The 21,688-nt window shown below is 42.7% G+C and overlaps 1 protein-coding gene across 1 annotated transcript in view; it reads right to left on the reverse strand.

The window, feature by feature from the left end:
* Positions 1–21,688, reverse strand: part of RALYL (RALY RNA binding protein like) — a 796,461-nt gene that overhangs the window by 20,341 nt on the left and 754,432 nt on the right. Inside the window, exon 10 of the mRNA XM_033929436.1 lies at positions 11,484–11,656. Coding sequence (XP_033785327.1) covers positions 11,484–11,656 — 173 coding nt within the window. The remainder of the gene's footprint in view (positions 1–11,483; positions 11,657–21,688) is intronic.

Below are 21,688 nucleotides of genomic sequence, written 5' to 3' on the forward strand. Positions count from 1 at the left end.
AAGCACATGTAAATTATAGTGGTATCCAAGATGGTAGCAGGCATAGCCCTACAAGAGGGTAATGATTTCCTGTGAGTTTAGCAGAGGGATGCCAACTGCAAGCTTTGACAATCCCCAGTGGGCCTCATTGGTTCACAGACATAGAACAATTCTTTGTAAAAGAGGGGGCTAGTTTTCGGTTTTGATTTCAGCTGAAACCAGGCAACAAGTTTTGGCTGCAGTTTTGGTTTCTGCTGAAAATGGACAGTTTTTAAACTTAAAGCAGTTTAAGATTTGGCTGAAAGTGGAAAAACCAGTTTCAGTTGGCCTCTAAAGCACGTTCAGGCACAAAAAAAATTTAAAACATTTGATCCCCTGAGCAATATCCTGACCCTCTAGGATAGTGTATTGCAAACCTTTTTTACAGTAAATTCTGGGCCATGGCTGGAGGACATCCAGAAACGTGTGGATGTCGATGTAATGATGTCACGTGCATGCGTAACGTCCTCATGTCAGCATCTGTATGAAGGCCCTCCAGATGGGACCCTGAGCTGCCAGTGTGGGGTGCTGAAGCAGGAAAGGCATGGCGAAGAGGAGAGGCACAGGCAAGGAGAAGAGGCACAAGTGCTGGTTGACTGCCTTCAGGATGTGCCTCTCGCTGTGAAAGGTGCATTCTGTAAGCAGTCAGCTGGTGCCTCTCCTCCTCACCGGTGTCTCGCGGCACACCTGGAATCTCGCCGCAGCGCACAGTTTGCGATACATTGCTCTAGGGCTAGTTCAACCATTAGGCATGGCTAGGTGGTCACCTAGAGCAGCAGCTTCTTGGAGACAGCAAAAAGCCTAAATGCACTAAAGTCAGTGATCTCAAACGATTGTCGCGAAACCGGTTTTGACTGGTTTAGAAATGATCAGATTTGCTGACCCGGTGCAGAAAATGACTCACTGTGTGGTTTTCTGCAGGATCGCTCATTTTCTGATCTGGCCATGCAAATAAGCTCATTAATATTGAAATGCCATGTAAACTAGCAGAGTGATTGATGCTCTAACATGGCTTCCCGATGCACAAAAGAAAAGTGATCGCTTTTAGTGATCTGAAATAAGCGATTGTCCCACTGATACAAAAATATTTATAAGATGCCAAACCTTTTTTTTAATGGGCACAGATGCTGTATGTGTGTTACACACAGCACAATATCTGCCCTATTTAAAAAAAAAAAAAAAAAAAAAAAATTTAAAAAATAAAAAGCACACCTCTGCCGATGATAGCCTTCCTCAAATCTGAGTCAATCAGGGCCTTAGGCCTTTCCCCATGCATCACATGATGCACCGAGAAAGGGAAGGCCCACCATTTTGGATTGGTGGGCCTCAGAGCTGCCTCCCTCCTGCTCTCTTCAGCCTAAAAGCTGGATTCTGTAACTGGTGTCTGTCAAAAAGAACACCGGTTACAGAATCCACACACCCCCTCCCAGCAATGATCACAGCAGGAAAGATGGCTCATCTCCCTTACCGTGATGGCGATCCCCCACCCCTCCAAACTGTGCAACTTCGGGGTGAGGATCACGGCAGTAGAGATGAGGCCTCTCTCCTGCCGTGATCCTCCCCCCGAAGTGCCGCAGTTAATGGGGGTGGGGCATCACCATTGCTGCAGGAGAGATGCCCAATCTCTCCTGCCATGATCCACCTCCCACCACCGAACTGATACGGGCAGGATGGAGCCCAACCCTTCCTGCCCCGACAAACTCCCACCCTCCCAATGTGATCTGGGCAGGAGGAAGCCCAACTCCTCCTGCCCTGATGAACCTTCTCCAACCGATCCGGGCAGGAGGGAGCCCAACCCCTCTTGCCCTGGTGACTCTCCACCCCCCCCCCAACTGATCCAGGCAGGAGGGAGCCCAACCCCTCCTGACTATGACAAACCCCTCCACGATTGCTCCTGAACCCCTGATTGGCCCCCTATGACCCCGTGACACCCTCCTCTCATCCGATGACCTGGCGACACCCCCCACCCTGACACCCCCCTTACCTTAAATCCGTTGGCTGGACAGACATCTCCCAAGCCCATTCGCCCGGCAGGCCCGCCATCTGCTGAGTGGGGGACCTTAGGGCATGATTGGGCCAGGTGCCTAAGGCCCTACCCACAGGAGGGGCCTTAGGTGCCTGGGCCAACCGGAATTAGCCCAGTGGCCTTAGGCCCCTCCTGTGGGTAGGGCCTTATGCACCTGGCCCAATCAGGCTCTAAGGCCCACCATTCAGCAGATGGCGGGCCTTCCGGGCAGACAGGCTTGGGACCCATCTGTCTGGCCAACAGATTTAAGATAAGGGGTGTCGGGGGGTGTCGCCGGGTCACCAGGTGGGAGGGGTGTGTTGTGGGGTTCAGGGGGCCGATTGGGGGCTTGGGGGGGGCGGTTTGGGGGGGTTCATCATGGGCAGGAGGGGTTGGGCTCCTTCCTGCCTGTATTAGTTCAGTGGGGGGGTGGATCACGTCAGGAGAGATTGGGCATCTCTCCTGCTGCGATGACGATCCCCCAACCCCCTGAACCGTGGCACTTTGGGGGGAGTATCATGGCAGGGGAGATGCCTCATCTCTCCTACCACAATCCTCACCCCAAAGTGCTGCAGTTCGGGGGGTGGGGGATTGCCATTGCGGCAGGGGAGATGAGCCATCTCTCCTGCTGCGATCATTGTGGTGGGGGGTGGGAAGGTTGCCAGGGCCACTGAGCTGATTATGACAGCCGCGATCAGCTCAGCGGCCCCTTTGCGACACTTATACCTGTTTTGACTTGGTCTAAGTCAAAACGTATCAGTACCGACTAGGCAAACTGTTACACCTTTTGGTTATACCTGCTGTACGAATAAGTCTAGGTCGGCCCACCTCTCGCCATTTCTCCTCCTCTAAAAATGTCTCTTTTCTCTCTAGACGTTAGAGGCAGGGAAAAAGCCTAAGCTGGTTTTAGATACGTCTAAAACCAGCTTTGATTATCGGTACTTGGATGATTTGGCTTTTTAATCATCCAAGTACTGATTTAGGCCACTTTTTAGATATTTTTTTTGTTTTGATTATGAGCCCCCTAGTGTACATATACATTCATACTATGGGATTCAGTTTAGATGACATTCACAACACAAATCAACATAATATGAAATTGTGATTTCAGTATCAGGTGTCTCTCCCTTGTAGAATGTATTTGATTATAACAAATTACAGTAATCTGGTTAATACTTTATTTTGTCTCAATTGCAGTGGCAAACTAAATAATGCATAATTGGCTACAATGTATTCACACACACACATTTGTTACTGGTAATTAACTGGAATTATGTTTAGTAGAATTTCAGTATTAGCAAACTGCAGATGTAGCTCTAGTGCTGACTGATGAATAAATGTCACAGAAAGACTTAGCCATTGCTCATGAGCATCAAGAGCTTTCATAGTAACTGCTTTCGTGGCCAGGAATTTAACAGATTTGAGAAATCAGTTTAGAAGCAGCTATATCTGCAAATAGCAGTACCTATAGATTTCAGGAAGCTGCTATTTGTGTATAGATGCCTAGTATGCAGAGATTCAAAGAATGCACATCAGGGTTTGGTTTGGGCAGGCTGAAAAATCATGGAAGTGTACCCATTTCTATAAATGGGAATACATGCATAATTAAGATTTCCTAATTGGCTTTTGCATTTCCTCTGCGGTGAGGGCATCTGTTTTAAAAGTGCTCTCTTTTGTAAAGGGCTAAATACGAAAGACTGAGAAAATTAATTTCATAAGAACATAAGAATTGCCGCTGCTGGTGGTCCATCGTGCCCAGCAGTCCGCTCCCGCGGTGGCCCCCAGGTTAAAGACAAGTGCCCTAACTGAGACCAACCCTACTTGCGTACGCTCCAGTTTAGCAGGACCTCGTCTAACTTTGTCTTGAATACCTGGAGGGTGCTTTCCCCTACGACAGCCTCCGGAAGAGCGTTCCAGTTTTCCACCACTCTCTGGGTGAAAAAGAACTTCCTTACGTTTGTATGGAATCTATCCCCTTTTAACTTTAGAGAGTGCCTTCTCGTTCTCCTAACCTTGGAGAAGGTGAACAACCTGTCTTCATCTACTAAGTCTATTCCCTTCATTATCTTGAACGTTTCAATCATGTCCCCTCTCAGTCTCCTCTTTTCAAGGGAGAAGAGGCCCAGTTTCTCTAATCTCTCGCTGTACGACAACTCCTCCAGCCCCTTAACCATTTTAGTCGCTCTTCTCTGGATCCTTTCGAGTAGTACCGTGTCCTTCTTTAAGTACCAGTGCTGGATGCAGTATTCCAGGTGGGGTCGCACCATGGTCTGGTACTGTGGCATGATAACCTTCTCTGTTCGTGATCCCCTTCTTAATCATTCCAAGCATTCTGTTCACCCTTTTCACCGCCACCGCACATTATGCAGACAGCTTCATCAACTTGTCAACCAGTACTCCCAAGTCTCTTTCCTGGGGGGTCTTTCCAAGTACTGCACCAGACATCCTGTATTCATATACAAGATATTTGTTACCAACATGCATAACCTTACACCTGTCCACATTAAACTTTATTTGCCATGTCGCGGTCCATTTCTTGAGCATGTTTATGTCCTGTTGCAGGTCTTCGCATCCTCGTGCGTCTTCATATCGTCTGCAAATATTACCTTGCTCGTCGTTCCAATTTCCATGTCGTTTATAAATATGTTGAAGAGCACAGGCCCAAGCACCAAACCCTGTGGCACTCTACTGGTAACGCATTTCCAGTCCGAATATTGTCCATTTACCCCCACTCTCTGTTTCTATCCGCCAACCAGCTTTTGATCCATGTGAGTATTTCACCCTCAATCCCAGCCTTAATGCCCCATCTTCTATTTTGCTTTCTTAGCTATTTCCTAGGGATGGGTTGCCGTTTGCAACAACATATTCATAGGAAATGTCAACAACATATCCCATTTCTATACATTTCATTAAAAAATTAAAATGAGTAGAAACCCCCCCCCTACACACACACACACACAACATTTTGTGGGTTTTTTTTTCATTTGCTGATAGTATGCACAATTTGCAAATAATTCACTCAAGTTTCAAGTTTATTTAAAATTTCTTATACCGCCCAATCAGCCTTCTAGGCGGTGTACAAATTCGTAAAAACAGAAAACAAACTTTAACTAAAATACAAGTTTAAGCTGACATTACGTCACCAACCTATAACAATTAATAACTTTTAAAAACTTTTAAAAACAAGACAAACAAGAAACAAAAGGTAAAAGGCAAGAACTTCAATAGTCAAAGTAAAAGAGAACAATTAAGGAAAAAAACAGTAGGAGGGGCTGCTATAACTTGAGTTAAACTCGATAGTATTTGCACTCAATTGCCCTTAAAAGGACAGTTAGGTCTCAAAGGCATCAAGGAAGGAAAGGCAGATAGGAAGGAATTCTATATAGGGAGCCAATAGTAAGGTGGCATGATGCACAGGACTAAAGACCCCTTTTACAAAGCCATGGTAGTGATTCCCACACGGCAAATGTGATTCCTATGGGCTGTGTCACATTTACCATACCAGGACTTGCTAATGTGGTTTTGTAAAAGAGGCCTTAAGGGTCAAATTCAGTACATAGTGCCCAAAATTAGGCACCATTAAAAACTGCACTAAACAACCTTTACAGAATACCACTTAGCATGGATTTCTGTGACCAACTTTGGGTGTGAGAACTTACACCTGCCTAAAGCTGATGTAAATCCTCACACTCAGCTGCCAAAGGTTTAGGTGCATAGGTTTGGTGTTCTATAACATTGTGCCTAAATTTGTAGAATACCCCTGACATGACCTGCCCTACCCTTAACTAGGCCTTCTTTTGAGTTGTGCATGAGACAATTTCGGTACCCAGTATTATAGAATAGCAGTTAGGAAGATCTGCTTGCAAATTGTAATTAGTGCCAATTAACATCAATAATTGATTTTTGGTTGCTCATTAATTAATTAGTTTATATTTGAATCTGGGATCCATGCCCAAATTTGGGTGACCTTTATGCAGCACTTTAGCATATAACTAACAATATTCTGTAAATTATGCATATAAATGAGGTTCCTGCCTATGTCCTGCCCAAGCCTTGCCCATGTGTACACCCTCTTGCAATTCCATACTGAGGGGCTCATAATCGAAAGAGAAATACGTCCAAAAACCGTCCTAAGTCGGCACTTCGACGAACATTTCTCAAAAAACGTCCAAGTGCCGATACTAAAAACGAGTTTTGGACATTTCTAAACGACCTAGGCCTTCATAGTGTCACTGAACGACCAAAGCTAAACATGGGCATTTCGGGAGGAGTGTCGAGGGCGGGAGTTGGGCGGGACGTAGGCCGGCTTCGACTTAGTCATACAGCATGTATAACCAAAATTTCCTATAGAGCCCACAATCGATGGAACTTGGACGTTGTGACTTAGACCAGTGTTCTTCAACCACCGGTCCATGGACCAGTGCCGGTCCACAGAAATTTCCTACCGCTCCACAGGGCCAGCACATGCATCAGGCCCAACACAGTGTTCTTAAACCGCCAGTCCACGGTGCGATCGATGCGGCATTATCTTCAAGCCAGCTCCCTCTTCCTAACTGATTTAGTGCACAAAGCCATGGGCATTGGCTCCTATAGGCATCCTGCGCCTGAACCGGAAGCCTTCTCTCTGACGCTGCAACGTCGGAGGGAAAGCGTTCAGATGAGGCACGGGACGTGCAAGGTGCAATTAGTACTATTATGGGGGTGGGGTCTGGGGTGGAGATTGGGTAGAGATGGGCGGGGTCTGGCCCACGACTTAGCCCTGTGTTCTTCAACTGCTGGTCCACGGACCGATGCCGGTCCACAGAATAATTCTTTTATTTCTGTTGGTCCATAGGTGTAAAAAGGTTGAAAAACACTGACTTAGACCATTTAAAAAATATTACATTACATTAGCGACTTCTATTCCGCCTGTACCTTGCAGTTCTAGGAGGATTACAAAAGGGCTAACTGGACATTTCTAGAATAGTTACAATTTTTGGTTACAAGTGAGATAAGAAAGCTGGATATTTCCAGGAGATAGTGCGAATTAGATAACAAATAAGAATTGGACATTTCTAGGCAATATTACAAATAGGATAACAACTAAGAAAGCTGGACATTTCCAGGAGCTTTACATTTTAGGGAACTGTATTCTTGGTTGATATTTAGAAAAGGAAAAGATTACCAGAGAAGTGGAGGCTTTGAGAGGGGAATTTAGCGAGGAGGAGAGGGAGGGAATGAGAGATAAGGTATCTGGACATATTTTTTGAATAGCAGGGTTCTGATCTTCTCTTTGAAATGTTTTGAGGTCGTTCATTGTTGTCAGCAGGTTGGAAATGGAGTGGTCGAGTTTTGCTGCTTGCATCGCAAGTAGGTTGTCAAACATCTTCTTGCGCTGAGTACCTTTGAGTGGAGGGTAGGTAAATCAGGTCAGAGTTCTTCTTTGTCTAGTAGTGAGGATTTGATTTAGGCGGGGGCAGAGCCATTTAAAGCTTTGAATAGTAGGCAGTAAACTTTGAATTGAATTCGTGCTTGTATTGGTAACCAGTGTGAGTCTAGGTAAGCAGTGGCGATGTGGTCATATTTTCTCAATCTGAGAGCAGTGTTTTGTATAGTCTGTAGTTGTTTTAGCATGTTGGCAGGGCATGGCAGATAGAGGGAGTTGCAATAGTCCAGTAGACCCAAGACTAGGGATTGGACAATGAGCCTATATTGCTCTATGTCGAAGAATTTTCTTATTTTACGTAGATTTCTCATGGTTAAAAAAGCTTTCTGGGTTGTCTTATTGATTTGGGACTGCATTGTGCAGCATCTGTCTATCGTTACTCCTAGGAGTTTAAGTTCAGGCTGTATTGGGTATTTGATGGCCTTAATTTCTAATTCTGTGATGGTGGGGGTTTTGGCCTTTTCGAGCAGAAGGAATTTTGTTTTGTCTGTGTTTAGTTTCAGCTTGTGGGCTGTCATCCATTTTTCCACTACTTCTAGTGTTTTTTCCAGTATTACTGTTGAGGTGGGATCTGGTGAGTCAAAGCGGAGGAGTATGGAGATGTCGTCTGCGTAGCTGAAAGATGTAACATTTAAGTTGCCTAAAGTGGTTCCGAGGGAGGAAATAAAGAGGTTGAAGAGCGTATGTGATAGTGGGGATCCTTGTGGAACTCCGCATGGGTTGGACCATGAACCTGATTTGAGATCATTGGACTTTACTCTGTAGGCTCTTGATTTTAGGAATCCTTGGAACCAGTTGTATACCCTGCCTGAAATCCCTATGGCTTCAAGTATCTGTAGTAGTATGGAGTGGACGACCAGGTCAAATGCAGCAGAGAGATCTAGTTGAATTATCAGCATCTTTTTGCCTTTGCTAAGGTGCTGTCGAGCAGTGTCTAGTAGGGTTACTAGTAGTGTCTCTGTGCTATGGTTGGTTCGTAATCCTGATTGTGAGGGATGAAGTAGGTTGTGGTCTTCCAGGTAGTTAGTGAGGAATTGTGTGACTAGACCTTCTATTATTTTAACGTATATTGGTATTGACACGATGGGTCTGTAGTTGGAGGGGATGTCTATTGGGCCTTTGTGATCTTTCACAATTGGAGTGATTATGATCTCACCTAGGTCCTGTGGGAATTGTCCTTCCGTTAACGTGGTTTGTATCCATTGCATGAGGCTAGCTCTGAATTTGGTGGAGGCGTTTGTTATCAGGTATGTGGGACAATTGTTTAGGTCGCATGATGCTTGGCTGTATTTTTTGTAGTCGATTCATATCAGACCAGTTTACTACTGGGAAATTGTTCCAGCTTCTGTCAGCGGCGATGGCTTCTCTTATTATAGGGTTTGTAGTTATCTCATCAAGGTGAGTGTGTGTGTTGTTGAAGGTGGTCCTGATCTTGGTGATCTTGTTTTTGAAGTGGTCTGCAAGTTGGATGGCTGTCAGTGGATGATTTCCTTGTGTAGCTAGGAAAGGTTTGGTATCTAAACTAAACTAAATCTTAGGTTTGTATACCGCACCATCTCCACAAGCGTAGAGCTCGGCACGGTTTACAGGGTTAGGTTGAAAAGGAGCTACAATGAAGGGTTATAGGAAAGGAGCTAGGAAGATAAAGAGGGACAGGGTACCAAAGAGCAGGAGGTGTTAGATTTTTGAAAAGAGCCAAGTTTTCAGGTGTTTGCGGAAGGATTGGAGGGAGCTTGAAATTCTGAGCGGGGATGTGAGGTTGTTCCAGAGTTCTGTGGTTCTAAAGGGGAGGGATGTTCCTAGTTTTCCTACGCGGGATATACCTTTTACAGAGGAGAATGATAGTTTCAGTTTGGCTTTTTACTAGATTGAATAGCTTTTTTGTGTCTTGGGTTTCCTTGCCTATCATTTTGGAGTAGTAGGTTTTCCTTTTTTCCTTGAGTTAAGCTGGTCACAAAAACCCACCTAAAGTCACCAAATAAGCACACACTACCCAAGGTATCCACGACCCCCCCCCCCATAAAAATATTAATCACACCTTTAAAATTCAGCCTCCAGACCATCATCACCTAGCTGCCTGGAATAGGAAAGCCTAGTCGTCCAGCACAAAGGCAGCTTAACTCGTCTTGGGGTGGGTTAGGGACCCTTAGAGAAGATGACCCATGCCCATAAGCCCCTGTAATCACTGCATTGATACTTAAACATGTGCACTCCCCTAAATACCCCCAAAACCCTTTTTTACTGGCATATAAGTGGCTCCTGCAGCCATAAGGGCTATTGGGGTGGTAGATAAGAGAGTCTAGGGGATTCAGGAGATGGTTTGTGGGGCTCACCATAACTTATAAGGGAGCTGTAGGGAGGAGAAGACATGGCATCCTTTTTGTGAAGTTCACAGCAGTGCTCTATAAGGTACCCCACTATTTAGGTGCTATGTCTGGTTATCCAGTCCATCACTTTGTGGACCCCTCTCACATCCAAAAGGTCTGCTTCTAGGCATTTTTGCCTTGGATGAAAAGTTGGACAAAAATGTGGTATAAAGATGGACGATGTAGCAGCTTGGACGATCAGAACGGCAGGACGTATAGTTAGACGTTTTTCGAAACAAAAAAAAGTTGGACGTATTTTTCGAAAATGTGTCTTAAGCTGTTTTTTACTTTGGACGACTTGCGAGATGGATGTAAACGGACTTAGAAGTCCCTTTCGATTATGCCCCTCCACATGTATTGTGCGCCAATGGTACAGAACACTGTTTCCCAAGTTGGTCCTGACATACCCCTTTGTCTCTCAGGTTTTTAGGATCTCTCTCCCCTTTGCTTTTCAATATTTACCTGGCTTCTATGGGACCCAGATTAACAAACTTGGACATTAGACTTTATAGTTACACAGATGATATAATAATTGTTATTCCAATTATTTCTTCACTATCACAAGCCATGCAGTTAATATGTACTGTAGTTTCAATCATTGAGCAATGGATTAACAAGTTAGGTTGAAACAATTTGGATAAAACAAATTATTTTTTGTTACTCCATGTAAAAGGAATAACAAAGCAGTCACTCTAATTCTGAGGTTATTTATCCACCTATACTGTAGTTAGTGGATAGAGTTATTGGGAGAGCTAGGGGGTGGATGATATAGTATATTAGTTTCAATGAAATTTATATATATATATGTATATATATAAATTTGGGCATGGGTCATATATATATATATATACACACAGTGGTACCTTGGATTACGAGCATAATCCATTCCAGGAGCATGCTCGTAATCCAAAATGCTTTTGCACCTAATTATCTCATGGATCATTTTATATTTGCTAATTCAAGACGTCCATAGCGAATTCATACTTGTTTTTCTTTTCTATCTGCTAAGGGTTGTTCATATAAAATATATTTTTATCGGATTTTTTTGTTTCAGGCTGCAACCTCGGACAAAGAGTTTAATCATTTGATAGTCAATTCTGTTTATCAGCATTTTAAGAAATTGTTGAAGACTTATTTATAAAATTTTTGGACGTTTAATGTACTTCGCTGCAAATGTTCAGTTCCTTTTCTTTGTTAACTACATAGAACTTCAAGTTTATTTTCTTGTCAGTGCCTGAGCCAATCAGCACTCAGACACTGACAGGAAAGCAAGGCTACGATGGCTCAGACCCTGCCAATAAATATTGGCCCTGATTCCTCGTAAATGGAGAGGCGTTCCTTTTTGAGAATCGCCCAGAGAGGTCATTTTTAATATTAATGACCTCATTATACTACATTTTTAATATTAATGACCTCATTGTATTACATTTGCATAGTACAATTGGAGGCTGCTAGAAAGCACAGAATAGATCGCGGTGGACTGTTTTAATAATCGGGTGGTAAAATCCGTGCATTTAACGATGGTTTAGCGCAGTCGTTAAATGCACAGTGACTTCAGAGAATCCGGCTCTCAGTGGTTAAAATGCATCCATAGATGTCACATATGTTTGTTGTATTTGCAAGCTATCCTTGAAATGTCTACAGCTATAAAATGATATGTATTTCTTACTAGATCATTGCTACCATCTTCATCAAAATCCTCTTCAATCCCATCAGTAATCTCGCCTCCATCTGCATCTGGCCCTCCTTCATTGAGTTCTTCCGTGGAGTTATCTGCATTCTCTGATATACAATCATCTTGAATCAGATCTATGGCATCTTCAATGTGCTTCTTCTGAATTTCTGTGAAAAAAAAAGCCATCTCTGTAAGAATCAATTACTTTTTACATGTACTAAATTACTATAACTATTTGGACAGCGAAGATGACAGCAACACCAGGAGTCTATCGCCCTTGTCTTCTAGTCTCCTTTTTATTTGTAGAAACACGATGGCAGATAAAGGCCAAATGGCCTATCTAGCCTGCCCATTCGCAGTAACCATTATCTATTTCTCTCTCCAAGAGATCCCACATGCCTATCCCAGGCCCTTTGGAATTCAGACAGTCTCTGTTAGGAACAGCATCCCAAAGCCTTGCTGGCTTGCTCCAAGGAGCAACATGGTCAGCTTATTTTCCCTGGAGTATGGGAAGGGAGTCCATGTAGTTCCTGGTGTGGTAAAATCAAAAAGCTGGGGAGAGAGCCTGGATCTGCTAGGGAGGGAAATCCTGGTTTGCTCTCATGGGAGGAGTCAAGGCATGCTTCTGAGTGCCTCCAGATCCCACCTGGGAGTGATTTAGCAGCCTGCACAATGGCAATCCCTGGGAGAATAAGGGAGGGAAGAGGGGAACTTGAATTGAAGCAGTAGCAAGAGCAGTCTGACCAGGCTCTGGAGCTAAGGTTGCTGATAAAAGAATGGAATGGAAGCAGTAGGAAGAGCCATAGGCTCCTGGGCTAATGGTGCTGAGGAAATGCCCATCCCCTGAAAAGGTATTATTGCCCAGCTCTAGCTTTTACCCCTGGGCAGATATGACTTGCAGGCTTCATTCCCTGATTTTGTATGTGTTGGTTTAGCTCAAAAGAAGCTTGAAACTGTTGGGGTTGGGTCTCTCAATATAGACACTGAAGGGATGCTTGAGCCTGAGCATGAACAGTGCCAGGCTCTGTACTTTAGCTTAAATACTGACTGTTTTGCTCCTGTCAGGGCACGAGCCCTTGGAGCTATTTTGAGTTTTTCCCTAAAGCAGGGTGGGGTATATTTTTACCTTTGTGAAGCATATGAGCTGGAATATTTTCCTTTTTAGATCAGTGGTTGTTAAACCTGTCCTGAGGGCCCCTCAGCCAGTCTGGTTTTCAGGGTTTCCCTAATGAATATACATGAGGCAGATTTGCATATAACAGAGGTGACAGGCATGGAAATCTGCCTCAAGCATATTCATTAGGGATATCTTGAAAACCAGACTGGCTGGGGGTCCTCCAGGACAGGTTTAAGAACCATTCTTTTAGATAACTAGCACTTGTATTCACTGCCATGATGATTTTGACCCCAGCCTGGTCTTCTGCTTTTGCTGTGCTCCTGTGCTTGTCTCGAAACATTTCTTTGTTGAACAGTAGTATTTTTACAGTACCTTAAGCTTTTTGAACTGTAACCCTGCCTGTCGCCTATTGCCCTGAACATTTGAAGAAATAAATAACATTTTTCAGTTAAATTCCTGTGAAGTTAATTTGTTTTACCTGCGTTTTCTGCTCTGCTGTTATCCCTGATGGTTGTACTGGGTTACCTGACTTCATAGGTGGTTCCTTCTAATAATTGTTAGAAGGAATTCTATCAACAAAAGTAAAGATCGAACCCCCTCCCCCCCTCTAACACACACACTAACAGACCTGATTTACTGAGCTTTTCTTCTATTCTTTACCTATAGGGATAGACCTGGATAAACCTGGCCCCTAGGAAGAATCCTTAATGTCTTTATAATAAATTGTATCAAGGTAACATGCTTAGCCTCTAATTGGTGTCCACATCAAGACTTAGTTTAATTGATTTTGAAATTGTTTATGGTACAATAGGCTTGCAGCCTCTACTCATACCTTTTCTGGTTTCAGCTTTCAGACATCTTTTGACATGTATACAATTTGTTTATTCTGCACATTATGACATTTCAAAGTTTTCATGCAAACATGCATCTGTTGATTTCCAGGGTATCCATATTTGTAAGTCAAACAGACATTCTTTTGGCCTTTTCATTTCTTCAGCTATAAAGGCTATGAGGGAAAAAGGAACTTGTTTTAAGTTAAACTTAGGACCCAGTTTACTAAAGTGCATTAAAGCTATTAACACAGGAATTAAGAACGTAAGAATTGCTATACCGAGACAGACCGAAGGTCCATCAAGCCCAGTATCCTGTTTCTAACAGTGGCCAACCCAGATCCCAAGTACCTAGCTAGATTCAAAGTAGCAAAACAGATCCTAGGACACAATGTTAACGCATACCCATACAATATTTAATGAAGTGGTTTGAGACTTAGCACATGCTAACTTCCACATTACCTGGCAAATAAAAAAATGGGGAGGGCGCAGGAGAGGCACTGCTCCCCATGCTTAACATGTAGCATAGAACTACTCGTTAATTGTTAATGCAACAGACAATGTGAAACTTTTAATGACATCTACATAGGTGGTGTTAGGTGCATCAGTGTTATCTGTAATGTAATTAACACATGGTTAAGCATATTGCTTCTGTTTTAGCTGTGTAAAGTGCAGAATATACCACAACAGCCAACATAGAGGTTCTACAGTTATTATGTGCTAATTTTGACAATGATGCCCTAATTCTGTATATGGCGCTCAAAATTGTGTGTGCACACTCAATTTGTATATGCAATTTGTATGTGCAGTAAACCAATTAGTACTGATAACTGGGTTCGAATAATCAGTTGTCAGTGCAGGTCTTGGTCCTCAAACACCAAACAAAAGGAGAAGACATATTGCTGGTGTTTCTGGACCTCTCAGCAGCCTTCAACCTAGTTCAACACAGTGCTAAAATCAAGATACATGGAAAGGGGCCTCATAGGAAAAGTCATGCATGGATAGAGTCCTCCTATCCAAAAGACTAATGAGGGTAGAATGGCAACTGGACAGAAACAGAAGTAGGGGTACCACAGGGATCTGCAACGTCACCCAAGCTATTCAACATCTTCCTCCAACTACTGGAAAAATTCATCAGAAAACTGGGATGTGAATGTTACATCTACGCAGACGACATCCAACTGATCATCCCACTGAAGAAATAAGATGCGAAGACTAATCAGTGGATCAAGACAGGCCCAGAGAAAATCTTTAGATGGTTTCAATCAAATGGACTAGTAGCTAACAAGGATAAAACACAACTACTTCTAATTAACAAATGGGGGAGGAAATAGCCTAAGATACCAACTAACTCTGAATGGCAATACCATCAATTTTTTTAAATAGAATTATTCATTTATTACCACAAATAAAAACTTCAAGTAAGGCAATACCATAAATTCACAACAAAAAAAAAAGAGGAAACTTTCCCAATAGTAAGTGTCACAACAATTAAGACCACTTTGTTCGATAAGTTTATTACTTAGTGAATTTTATTATTGAAATTCTATTTTACAAATATTTGTATTTTTTACTGTATTATTGTATTTCCCTGATTGTCCAGCTCTTTTTAGTGTAAACAACCTAGAACTTTTGTTTATGGCAGTATAAAAGAATAAAGTAATTATTATTATAATAAGGGAGAACTCAATTACCAAACCACTAAAGTTCAGGAGGAAAAAAGGCCTCAGAAGTCCGTCATCTGGAGCGGTGACATATTTAACTGCTAATATGCATCATGACAAGGAATCATTCACAGACCAAAAAATAACCTCCATTACAGTCTGTAATATACTTTACAATATATCTACAACATCAGCACTTTAAAGATCCCAACGGGGACCCGTTTTGCCAACCGCTTCCTCAGGAAATCTCAATGTGCTGTGCATTTTTGTGACTATTACTTCTAGCCGCCATCGCAGGTCGCTTCCTGGAGGAGCTGATCCAGATCCTTTTGTGTCATGCCGAGAGCAGTTTGCTTTTGGAAGGAGATTTCAATTTGACCTTGAACCCCGCACTGGACATTTCAGCTATTCGTGTTTAATATGCAGGCTCTCATAGGGGTATGTTAAGAGATTTTTGAAACAATGGGATCTGGCGAACCTTTGCCTACTAACCTAGCCAACTGATTAACCATTGCCCTTAACTGTATCCATAGCATCCTATTTGTCTGTCTTGTCTGTTTAGATTGTAAGCTCCTTTGGGCAGGGACTGTCTTCTTCATGACCATGTACAATGCGGCATATGTCTGGTAGCACTATATATATAATTAGTAGTAGTAGTAGTAGTATTGTAACACCTTTACAGAAGCTCATGTAAACCACTCTGAATTGACTTCCCAGTCATTATTAGCAGTATAGAAGCTTTCAATAAACAATAAACAATATTCAACACCATTATCTGGGAATGGCCCAGTGCTGAGTGTCCAGTTCTAAATCAGCCCAGGCTGAATATTGACTAGAATATAAATAGAAATAAATGTAAAAAATTATTTAGAACATAAAAGACATTTTTTCCAAACACAAACATTCATGATGTAACACATAACAGCACCAGAGAGTGTTAAAAAATAGAAACTAACATTTATATATGGAAACTAGCCCCTTCCTTTACTAACGTGTAGTGCAGGTTTTAGCGCTGGCAGCGGCGGTAACTGCTCCGATGCTCATAGGAATTCTAAGAGTGTCGGAGCAGTTACCGCTACTGCCGGCGCTTAAACCCACACTACACATTACGGTAGTAAAGGAGGGGGTAGATTATGAAAGGAAATAAATTATTTTTATTCATGTTTTTTTATTTGGTTTATTTATTTATGAGTAAGCGAGGTGTCGCACTTTATTTCTAACCTGCAGTTTTGGTTTGTTTGCTCTGGTCTGTTTTTTCACTGCAGACGAAGTTGGACCACTGGTTCTTTTTTTGTTTTGTGGTTTTTACATGGAGCCATTGATATTTTATAAAGGCAACACAGCCACCTTTGTAAAGTAGGCACGAGGAAGAAACCCCAGTAGTGCACAAATTTATGCATGCTCTGAAGAAGGTGTAAACTTGTGCATTTATTTTGTGTGTGAACTTATATATTTTATATATAATACATGCTGATATCACAACTTTGCATAAATGATGATCCAGGAATGCCTACATGAGTCCTACATAAAAGTGCAATCTTTCAGCACAGCTACTTTTTATGTCTGTATACTTGTGAAAAATGTTATCTTTATGAACCGTTTAGAGTTCTTTTATGTTCACTAGTATATCAAACATGATATACATATGGATAGATAAATATAAAAGAACCTTTTCTGTGCATAAAACATGCACAGTGGTTAGAGCTACAGCTTCAGCATTCTGAGGTTGTGGGTTCAAATCCTATGCTGCTCCTTGTGACCCTGGGCAAGTTACTTAGGGCTCCTTTTACTAAGGTGCGCTAGTGTTTTCAGTGCACACACGAAATTACCACACGCTATACTGTGCGCTACGCTTCTAGAACTAACACCAGCTCAATGCTGGCGTTAAGGTCAAGCGAATGCGGCAATGTAGCTCACGCTATTCCGTGCGTTAAAGCCCTAATGCGGCTTAGTAAAAGGAGTCCTTAATCTACATAAACAAAGCACCCCACTTCTCAGGGTTCAATAAAAGGATGGCTAGAGGGCCTTCTCCATTATTTGAATCAACGCTAAAAATGTATTTCCAAATTATATTGGATAATGGTGTCCTAATTAGGTCCTTATAATAGCCTCCTTTTTTAATGTAGCTTTTTGCTGACTGTTGTTTTCTAATTACTATTTCTTCAAAATAAAATCAATAACAACAGAAAGTCTTTTCTTTACTTATCTTTAATATGCAGTATCTCTAGCAAACGAGTGAGGACGCTTAAATAGTGCTCCTAATGAACCCTTGAAAAAGCCCTTGTGGCGAAACGGGTCCCATCAGGGCATGCTAGAGATACTGCATATTAACAATAAGTAAAGAAAAGACTTTCTGTTGATATTGATTTTATTTTGAAGAAATATTAATTAGAAAACAGCAGTCAGCAAAAAGTTACATTAAATAAGGAGGCTATTATAAGGACCTAATTGGGACACTATTATCCAATATAATTTGGAAATACATTTTTAGTGTTGATTCAAATAATGGAGAAGGTTCTCTAGCCATCCTTTTATTGAACCCTGAGAAATGGGGTGCTTTGTTTATGTGGATATTTCCAGTTTACCTCACTTCATCATCTTCTGAATCCATTTAGCAAGTCACTTAATCTCCCATTGCCCAGGTACATTAGATAGTGTGAGCCTACTGGGACAGATAGAGAAGAATGTAAATCACGTGGAGGGGCATAATGGAAAGAAACTTCTAAGTCTGTTTTCGTCCAAGTCGCCTAAAGTAAAAAAACAGCTTAAGACACATTTTCGAACAAGTTGTCCAAATTATTTTCCGTTTCGAAAATCATCTAACTATACATCCTGCCGTTTTGATCATCCAAGCTGCTAAATCATCCATCTTTATACCACATTTTTGTCCAACTTTACATCCAAGGCAAAAATGCCTAGAAGCAGACCTTTTGGACGTGGGAGGGGTCTACAAAGTGATGGACTGGACAACCAGACATGGCACCTAAATAGTGGGGTACCTTATAGAGCACTGCTGTGAACTTCACAAAAGGGTGCCATGTCTTCATCTCACTACAGCTCCCTTATAGATAATGGTGAACCCCCCAAACCACATCCAAAATCCCCTAGACCCACCTATCTACCACCCTAATAGCCCTTATGGCTGTAGAAGCAACATATAGGGCAATACAAAAAGTTTGGGTTTTTTTAGGGGCGTGCATATGTTTAACCAGCAATGCAATGATTACAGTAGCTTATGGGCATGGGTCCTCCTCTCCAAGGGTCCTTAACCCACCCCCAAGACGACTTAAGCCATCTGTGTGCAGGTCGACTAGGCTTTCCTATGCCAGGCTGCCAGGTGATGATAGTCTGGAGGCTGAATTGTAAAGGTGTGATTTTATGGGATTGGGGGGGGGGTCGGTGGTCACTGGGGTAGTGTGTGGGGGTCTGTAGTTTGTGTCTGCAGTGCTTATCGGGTGATTTTAGGTGGGTTTTTGTGACTTAGACCATGTTTTAAATGGTCTAAGTCACAACGTCCAAGTTCCGTCTATGCTGTGCTGTATAACTTTTGGTTATACATACAGTATGACTAAGGAGAAGCTGAGGAGGATGGATGCGCAGGTAGTCTTCTCCTCGATTCTCCCAGTGAGGGGCAAGGGCAGAGCCAGAGAGGATCGAATACAGAGGGCGAACGACTGGCTGCGAGGATGGTGCAAGGAGATGAACTTCGGGTTTCTGCACCATGGAGAAGCATTGCAAGGACTACAGGGACATGATGGGCTACACCTCTTCATCTACAGGGACCCGCTCTTCATCTTTGAGACTCCTGATGCAGGCCGTTAGGCCGAAACATGTACATGTCGAGTCTGTGTTGTGATATTAAGAAATAAAGGAAGGTTGTTTGCGAAACATCTGGAGCTCACCAGGCTTTATTTGGACTTCTCCACTCCTTTTGTGTCTATATATGCATAAGAACTTAAGATTAGCAACACTGGGTCAGACCAATAGTCATTCTAGCCCAGTATCCTGCTTCCTACAGTGGTCAATCTAGGTCACAAGAACTGTTCTCTCTAAGCTGAGCAGGAGTCCTCCAACTGCATTACTACCAGTAGGGGATGGTGATTCAATATTGTTCTCTCAACTGGCAGAGATAGAGAAGTTCCCTGGAGTTCTGCAGAGCTTGCTTCTCCCTCACCGTTGAAAATGTGATAATGAAACAGCACCCCCCCCACTGGCAGGACTGAAGCTGAGGGATTCCTCCTCAGTCTCAGTTTAGAAGGAACAGTGGTCACAAGTACCTGGCAGAAACCCAACCAATAGCAATTTTCCATGCTATCAATCCCAGGGCAAGCAGTGGCTTCCCCTATGTCTAGTTCAATAGCAGACTTTGGACTTTCCTCCAGGAACTTGTTAAAACCTTTTTCAAACCCATCTACACTAACCACTGTTCAGTGGCATGCAATCAGGGCCTTCAGGGTAATCAGTGAAGGCCCTGACCATAGGCTGCCAGCTGCGGGCTTCCAGCCTCTCCTCTTCCCTATTTACGTGCTGCTTCAGAGCGTTATGCTGACATTGGGCTGTCAAGGCATTTCTTTACAGATGTTGTGGAGCACAGAAGAAGCTAGTGCAGTTGGGGGATTCAGATCCTGGTTGTGTGAACCCCTGAAGGCATTTTGGTTTTCCTTTGTTTTAATTTGATTTGTTGGGTTGGCAGAACTTCTGGACCTGCCTAAGCAATCACATTAAAACAAACAAACAAAAAGCCTTGAGATTCTGTCCAGGCACTGAATCCTCGTTGGGAAGAGGAGGATATGAGGGAAAGGCAATCTTTGACTTTAAATAGCAGGGTCAGCAGAAAGGCTAATTTTCTTTGGGAGTTTTACATAAAGAAGCAGCCTTGAGGTAAGGCTAATTTTGTTTCAAGTCATATGGAAAAATATTAAGAAAAATGAACCTAAAAGTCACAATTATGAAAAGGGCGAAATGTTACAAACGGAACAAGGTAAAGACAAGATCACCTAGATTTCATGGATTACTAATTTAAAAACCTTAACAACTCAGTAGCATGAACTCATTAGGTTTATATTTTAAATGTGGCCTCAAGGGAATCTGGTACGAAAGGCTAGTCTAGGTGCTTGGCAGTCAAGTTTAACACAGAGGAAATGGGCACACGTAAGAGCGACTTGCCAGTTGAATGAACACACTTGTACTTCCCATATAACTGGATTTGACTTCTGACTGGCTGTTATTTCTCTTTCTTGTAGAAAAGCATCATTTGAACTGGCTCAGCCATCTATCCAAATAACAGTATTGAAGCAGCACAACTTAATAATACTAGGCATCACAGGAAAGCTATGGTACTTCAATGGCTTCAAAGGAAACACCATTTCAACCTGTTCTCTTTCCAGTGGTTCCCATAGGAGCTTGCATTACTCAGAGCTCATGAAATCTCCAGATTCTGAAGCAAGGAGAGCTCACCTCGTCTTGCTGCTGATTCAAATGGTACATTTCCTGCAGGCTGGAGGCCCTGCAGGACAGAGCGAAAGGGCTTCCATTGGACTAAACTAAACTAAACTAAACCTTAAGTTTGTATATCGCATCATCTCCACAATCATAGAGCTCGGCACGGTTTACAGGAAATGGTGTAGAGAAGGAGCTCCAATGAGGGTTACAGGACAGTATAGAGAAAGTTTAGAGGGACTTAGTATAACAAAGAGGAGGACATATTACATTTTTGAGAATAGCCAAGTTTTCAGATGTTTTCGGAAAGTTGGAAGGCGCCCAGATTCCGAAGTGGGGTAGAAAGGTTATTCCAGAGCTCTGTGATTCTGAAGGAGAGGGATGTCCCTAGTTTTCCTGGATGGGATATGCTTTTTAATGAGAGAAAGGATAGTTTGAATTTTTGGGTGGATCTGGTGATATTAGGATTCGAGGAATTACAAGATAGAGGGATAAGGGGAGGAAGAATGCTGTGTAGGATCTTGAAAGTTAGGCAAGCACATTTAAAGTGGACCCTAGAGACTACTGGAAGCCAGTGAAGTTTGGACAGGAGTGGGGAGACATGGTCAAATTTACTTTTTGCGAAGATTAGTTTAGCCGCGGTATTCTGAATCCGCTGAAGTCTTTGAAAGCTTTTCTTTGTTAGGCTTAAGTAGATGGAGTTACAATAGTCCAATCTGGAAAGGATGATGGATTGTATGAGGACAGAAAAGTGTTGTTGATGGAAGCAGGATCTCGCTTTCCTCAGCATGTGAAGGCTGAAAAAGCATTTTTTTACCAAGGAGTTGAGGTGGTCGTTGAAGGAAAGTGTAGAGTCAATGATGATGCCCAGAACTTTGCTGGAGAACTCAGGCTGCAGTATGGTGCCAGAGGACAGTGGGATGAGGGTGGGTAGCTGATCTAATTTTGGGCCGAGCCAAAGTAATTTTGTTTTGGACTCGTTCAGTTTCATTTGTACTGTAAGGGCCCAGGATTGGAGGTTTGTTATATATGAGGATATGTTCTCAGAGAGGTTGGTGAGGTTCGAGTCGATCTCAAGGAGAACAAGGATGTCATCAGCATAAGTGTAAAGTGTTTCCAGGGGGGAAAGATGGAGGAGTTTTAGGGAGG

Source organism: Geotrypetes seraphini, chromosome 2 (genome assembly GCF_902459505.1).
Source record: "Geotrypetes seraphini chromosome 2, aGeoSer1.1, whole genome shotgun sequence".
Taxonomy (NCBI): Eukaryota; Metazoa; Chordata; class Amphibia; order Gymnophiona; family Dermophiidae; genus Geotrypetes; species Geotrypetes seraphini.